The sequence below is a fragment of the Charadrius vociferus genome, unplaced genomic scaffold (assembly GCF_000708025.1).
Source record: "Charadrius vociferus isolate BGI_N301 unplaced genomic scaffold, ASM70802v2 scaffold873, whole genome shotgun sequence".
Classification (NCBI taxonomy): Eukaryota; Metazoa; Chordata; class Aves; order Charadriiformes; family Charadriidae; genus Charadrius; species Charadrius vociferus.
In genome coordinates, this window is record NW_009647698.1 from 118,495 (window position 1) to 125,753 (window position 7,259).

At 40.8% G+C, this 7,259-nt stretch overlaps 1 protein-coding gene across 1 annotated transcript in view; it reads right to left on the reverse strand.

The window, feature by feature from the left end:
• CD44 (CD44 molecule (Indian blood group)) overlaps positions 1–7,259 on the reverse strand; it is a 77,584-nt gene that overhangs the window by 45,910 nt on the left and 24,415 nt on the right. The window contains exons 3-5 of the mRNA XM_009881499.1: positions 3,731–3,867; positions 2,303–2,374; positions 1,384–1,623 (exon numbers count right to left, since the gene is read on the reverse strand). Of these exons, the coding sequence (XP_009879801.1) occupies positions 1,384–1,623; positions 2,303–2,374; positions 3,731–3,867 (449 nt within the window). The remainder of the gene's footprint in view (positions 1–1,383; positions 1,624–2,302; positions 2,375–3,730; positions 3,868–7,259) is intronic.

Genomic DNA, 7,259 nt, shown 5'->3' on the forward strand with positions numbered 1-7,259 from the left:
CTTTCCCTCCTTTTTTACTTCATCTTTCCTATTCTTCTTTCTTTCTACCACAAGCCGCTTTATGGGCAAAATCAATAAAGTGATTGCATGTTGAAAGCATAACTCCCTGGGATCTAATGCCATTTCTTTTTGGGCTTCGAGATCACAGCTGAAACGAACCATCACACGTCCACCAAGGAGTGGACTGTGACAGGCCCCACCTTGAGTACTGTGATCAGTTTTGGGCCCCTCACTACAAGAAAGACATTGAGGTTCTGGAGCATGTCCAGAGAAGGGCAACAAAGCTGGTGAGGGGTCTACAGAACAAATCCTATGAGGAGTGGCTGAGGGAACTGGGGTTGTTTAGCCTGCATGAAAGGAGGCTGAGGGGAGACCTTATTGCTCTCTACAGCTACCTGAAAGGAGGTTGTAGAGAGGTGGGGGTCGACCTCTTCTCACTAGTAACAAGCAATAGAACAAGTGGACATGGCCTCAGGTTATGCCAGGTTAGGTTTAGGATGGATATTAGGAAAAAGTTCTTCACAGAAAGGGTTGTTAAGCATTGAAACAGGCTACCCAGGGAAGTGGTGGAGTTGCCATCCTGGAGGTATCTAAAAGACAGGTAGATGCGGTGCTTAGGGATGTGGTTTAGTGGTGGTTTTGGCAGTGTTAGGTTGATAGTTGGACTTGATGATCCTAAAGTTCCCTTCCAACCTAGACAATTCTATGATTCTATGATTCTAATTTTCCACCCTGCAGAATGCCTTAGGAAAAAGTATGGAATTTGTATTTGGTAGGGCTTCATGAAAACAGAATTTGGGTTTACCACCTAAAGGAAGAAGATAGTAATAACATTTTAGATTGACATTTTTGTCTCTCTGTGTATTCTGTAATATACTGCAGTAAGAAGATATCCTAAAGAAAACCCCTGTATTTGTACAAAGAGAAATCACTTGTATTGTAAACTCCTCCTTGTTCTTATTACTTAACGTCAACTCATCCTTTTAGAGACCAGATAAGAATATGCTGTCATTATCTCCATATACCCATACCCTCAGTCTCACTAACCTCTCTGTGTTCACTGTTAGATATGTTTTTGAGACTTTAATGAAATAAATAGTTTAATAAGAACAAAAGCAAATTTTTACAACTATCTATTCTCAACATTCTGGGAACATATGGAAACTATGCTGAGGTGTGGCTGCTTTGTACCCCTGTGCAATCAAAAAAAAATCCTTAGAAATTCAGAACCCTTCTGTTTTCTTTCAAAGACATTCTCCTTTTACTTCTGCATGATACAAATGAGATGATGCTTCTCATTCCCTCATGATATCCTTTAACTGTCCATGTAATTCTTCACTAAGTTATTTTAAAGAGGATACAGTGGCAACTTATTGTCCTTACCAGAATCTTTCTTAGGAATTTCTTTTTCACCCCCTCCAGAAGAATGATCTGGCAGCTGTGAGACTGGAGTAGCACTTCCATAATATGAAGGGCTGGATCTCCTGATGGAAGTATCCATGGGAGTTGTGTCATGCGTTGATCCACTACCTACATTTTCATCATCTGCACCTGAGGTTGAGAACTCTCCGCTATGACGTGTGCCATCTGCATTATAACGTGAGCCATCTGCATTGTCAATGACTGTTGGAAAGAGGAAATTAAGAAGCTAATAATATCAAAGAGCTACATAGCTGTATTTCAGTAATGCTAAACAGTTTAAGTAACAAAATTTAAAGAGAAACAGCTGTGGATCAATATCAGTTCATCCATTTTTGCCATCCTAACTAATATGTCTAAATCATACATCACTAAACTATGACTAATGTATATATGCCAATGTATATATTAGTCAAACATATAGGGCATACTCTGCATCAAATATTTTGATATTTTGATCAGAGTTTGATTTTGAACTCTTGGCCTCTGTTAAGTCAATCAGAATTTTAGAATTGGTACAAATAATTTGAGAGATTTCTTCCACCTCCACCTGCTTTTCTAACCAGCAGCTCAAATGTGATGTAAAAAGATTGCTGTCTTTAGTAAAGTCCTATATGTCAAAGAAACATTAGCAGCTTTGAGGTGCTAAAAATGTCAAATATCTTTATAAAAAGTGTTTGGTAGCACCTTGAGACAAACCAAGCTCCATAGGTTTTAGGGGAAGGCAAGTGACCAGTTGCTTTAATTGCTGTTGAACGTCTCTTGACTTCTTTTTCTTATGTTTGGCTTGTTTTCTAATATTAGCAATTGTTTATGGAAAAAAAAAAGATAACCAGATCCTAAAAATGAAACAAGTGGCAGGTCTTTCCAATCAATACAGTACCTATTTCACCCTGATTATTGAGGAAAGAAGTATCTAGTCGTTCAATTGGCTCACATGCTTTGTCCCGTGTTTCTGTAAAAGAAGGACAGCAGAGAATATTAATTTGAGGATTTGAGAAAAAAAGTCATGGGTATACCCATATTAATTGTACATAATCACAGAATGTCAGCTTGAGATGTGAAATATAGAAAACAAATTTCCAAATCAAACATTATTCACTGATCTACCGACATTCCCTTTTTGCTCCTTCCCAGATGAGGCACTTCAAGATTTTTCTGTCAGCTAACGATGAAATTCTCCATTTCCATAACCATTTCAGAAAATGGTTGCAATCAGTGTCAGTTAAAATAGCCTTATAATTCAGTTTCAGTGCAGACAACCCCACTGTCTTGGTGGCTGTGGCAGCTGTAATCCTTTTTACCCAAAGAGACCCTGACACCTCCATGGAGGGTTCTGCACAGACAGAGGGTGCCCTGGTTTGGTGAGCACTGCTTGCTCCAGCGGTGCTATGTTTGGGGCGAGTGTGTGAGCCACCTGCTCATAGTGCTGAAAGGGAATGAGACTTGGGAGGAGTTATAAAGCTCTGGTGCAGATGGACATCACTGTAGCAAGGAGAAGAGTCATTCGTGAGTGACAGAAGATGGCAGCTCACCTGATACTATGCCAATGCAAAGATGATTTTTAATTATACAACCACCAAGAACAAAATCAAAAAAATGTCAATGTCATTCAAATCATCAGTGAATTTTGCCTACAGTTTTCTGTAAGGTCTGTTTCCACTGTGAATGTAATATACTGAAATTGTAGACATTTGAAGTTAGTCCAGATTTTATCTTCAAATATTGTGTTCAGCATCTGTCACAAGATTATCTAAATTTTCCTAATAATTTAGCAAAATATTTCCAACTATTAAAAAACTCAAAACCTTAGAAGAAAGCAGTCTGCTTCTGACCCACATTGCTACCTAACTGCCTAATGCCTGAACGGAGATTTGCCGCAAAGGAAATACTGGATGAACCTGCAAACAGGCAAGCAGCAGCCACATCCATGGGCCTGGGATGGCCACCCTGGGGCTTGGAGCTGCTGCAGGTGGCAGCCACTCCTAGAATCCCTTAACACAAATAACCGTTGTTGACTATAGAAGCTCTCGTGTGCATGAACAGAAGAGCCAAGCACGATCGCCTACAACAGTTATGTCTTTTAGACTCATTGCTGCAGTGGTTCACTGCACTAAGCCATTATAATGAACTATTCTGAATCTACTAATATAGTTCCAAGGGCAGAAAACGGTTTAGTTCAAAACACACTAATGACAAAACGGGTGAAAATCATTGCTGGTATTATAGATACAGTTCTAGAGGCTGACAAAATGTATTTCTTCTCAGCTGAAAAACAGATCTAAAATACATCATAAAAACATATACATACCTGTTGCATTGTAACAGTACGCATCATACCGACCAGTTGTGTTTGCTGAAAGTTTGTAAATGCCAGTGTGATTTGCGGCACAAAGATGATAGGGATTGATTCGTGGGATAACAATATTCCCCACTACAAAACCATACCTGTGAAGAACAGAGGAAAATATACCATATTACATATTGTAGCAGGTGACATAAGTGTTCTAGATGTCTCAAACATGAAGTAGCTACAAAGCCATTCTTTTCATCTTACATTGTTTTTAAAAAGTTGACGCATTTATGCATACTTTTTGTATGTAAAAGGTGTTCCTTTCTCACATGTAGCTACATCACTCTCCAGCCACTCAACACCAGTTTGAATGTAATTTGTAGAGCTAAACACATTTTAATTAAGTGAACATTTTATTAGCTAGGACTATGAGTTCCAGAGCAAGGCAGTGAAAGTGAGGGACTGGGAGGCATGTACACTTTTTATTCAGTTTGAGGTTGTATCGCTAGACAGTAAAGCCTGACTTCTTTTTTCTTCAGGGTGTCACATTTTCTTTACTTTGAGCATAACATACTGCTCAGTGACATTTCACATTAAAATGTTGGGGGCTCGTTTTATAGTGCCTGAGAAAATTTAGTTTATGATTGTAAGAAATGTCACTTTCTGCAAAAGCTGACAGTTTGGTAAAATATTCAGATACAACAATCATTCATCCCCAAATTCTTACTGTATATTTCAGTTTAGCAATGTGGCTATTGTGTACAGAGCTCACACATTTCAGTGAAGACTATGGTTAACAGAGCTACATAATGCACAATGTGTTATTACTATTTTGCAATCCTGTAACACCTGATTAATTCCAATGTACTTAGCTGTGGGGTGTGATTGAATGGTAATGAGAACTGGGGTTTGGTTTGGGTAAAATTTATCAGGGAGCAGTAAGTTTCATAGCTTTGCAATTTTTTATCTGTGAGCCCCACTCCAGTTACATGTCTAATGTGCAGATACTTGTAATTCTGAAACTTTCTTGTATGTGGAATTATAAGCTACTTTACTCACACTTCCAACTGAGGCTATGATGTTGACACTTAATCATCCATTAATCACCTACTTGTCTTACGGTCTGTTGATTCATCTTATTCACTCACCATTCCACATGTATTTTGATGATTATATGCAGTATATTTTTTCTCTTCTACTCAAAGTTGATAAGAGCCTAGCCTTACAGACAAGGACTACCAGCACAGGATCAACAAACAAAAGTAAGAGGGTGGGAGGGCTGACCAGAAGGAGGGAAGGAAGGAGTCCTATCTACATGCCTTACATGTCCAAATCTGTCCTCTGCTAAATTCTGAATTAGGGAGAATTGGATCATTAATGAAAAACTACAGCTCCCCACTGCAAAAAAAAACACTTTTCTCTCTACTCCTTTCAATTATCGCTATATTTTAATTTCAGAAATGACTTTCCACATTGCAGAACATTGATAATTGCTAGCACTAGAAATCTCCACCCCTAGGTATTTAGTTAGGTTCCTTCGTCTCTACATGTTGTGTAGTGCTGGACAATTCAAAATGCTAAGTATGTTCATATGCTAATGTTAGAGAAAGAACATGCCTACTACGTTATGCCGGAGTTTTCCCTCAGAGTAAAGAATTGTCTATAGTCTTTATGTGGTACTATTTTAAATGACATTCCCACCTCTCATGGAAGAATCTTCTAAGAATTATCTGCCCGTTGTTCCCTGGCACTATTGTCCACCTCTTTCACCACCATGCAGGGCATAACACTTGTGAAAATGTACATGCTGTATACTGACATCAATGGCAGTGCATGACATTTATATGTATAAGAATGTTTTCAAGGCACTACATGTATCCTTCTATGATTACAAATTCCTTTGTATGGATACTATTAACTTGAAAGGAGCTTTATTCAATTCTCATAGGCTTGCAAGCCAGAGGGAAAGAACATTTATGCATTAGGCATTAAAAAAGTAAAACACCACTGACTAAACTGAAATGAAATTCAGGTACAGTAGGAGTTACAGTGTTGGTGGATAAGAGAAGAGCAACTGACATGACTACATGGACTTGTGTAAAGCATTTGACATGCTTGTCTCTAAATTAGAGAGACATGTAGTTGATGGATGAAACACTTGATGGATAATGACTTGGCTGGGTGACTGCACTCAGAGTTGTAGTCAACAGATCACACAGAATCACACAGAATGGTCAGGGTTAGAAGGGACCTCTGGAGATCATCTAGTCCAAACCCCCTGCCACAGCAGGGTCACTTACAACAGGTTGCACAGGATGGTGTCCAGGTGGGTTTTGAATGTCTCCAGAGTGGGAGACTCCACAACCTCTCTGGGCAGCCTGTTCCAATGCTCCACTACCCTCAAAGTAAAGAAGTTCCTTCTCATGTTAAGATGGAACTTCCTATGTTCAAGTTTATGCCCATTACCCCTCGTCCTATCACTGGTCAGCACTGAAAAAAGACTGGTCCCACCCCCCTGGCACCCTCCCTTTAAGTATTTGATGTCCAAGTGGCGACCAGTGACAAGCAGTGTTCCTCAGGGATCAGTACTGGGACTGGTGTTGTTTAACATCTTCGTGTAGAGAACCAGTATCAGATGAGGTTTTGTCTCGACATTGCCGCCGCACCACCATCTCCCAAAATCGAGCATCGTCCTCCAAGAAGGCCATCCCCTTCACAGTTGTGCAGGGACAAGGGGCACGAAAAGAGCAGGAGAAGGCTTCTAGGGGAACAGCGTGTCCGGCACGAACCACACGTACACATTTGTGATCTGCGCATGAGCAAGGCCCTATATAAGGAGCACGCCCCCTTTGACGGGGCTCGCTCTTTTTCCTCGTCTTCCCCACCTCCTCGCTGCCTCGCGCCTTCCTGGATCCCAGCTTTAACAGAGCGTGTCACAATTGACGACTTCAGCAAAGAATCAGCAAAGAACTATCAGACTCAGAGTGGTAACACCAAACTCCCACTCTCTCTCTCTTTTTCTTCTTCCTTTCCTTATCCCTCTTCCCTTCCCCTTTTGCCTTCCCTCTGCCTCCCTTTTTATCTTCTCTCCCTGGTTTGTTCGGAAAATAAAGTAAAAGGTTGTACGACATCTGGTCGATTTCAGCATCTTAATCTCGTCCTTGGGACTATAACGAAACCTTCCCGATATTGGATTGGGACACTTTGTCAGTGACATGGACAGTGGGATTGAGTGTACCCTCAGTAAGTTTGCCAACACCAAGCTGTGTAGAGCGGTTGACATGCTGGAGGTAAGGTATGTCATCCAGAGGGACCTGGACAGGCTTGAGAGATGGGCCTTGGCAAACCTCATGAAGTTCAATAAGGCCAAGTGCAAGGTCCTCGGTGTAGGCTGGGGCAATCCCAAGCACAATTACAGGCTGGGCAGAGAACAGATTGAGAGCAGCCCTGAGGAGAGGGACTCAGGGGTGTTGGTGGATGAGAAGCTCAACATGAGCCAGCAATCTGCACTCACAGACCCGAAGGCCAGCCGCATCTTTGGCTGCCA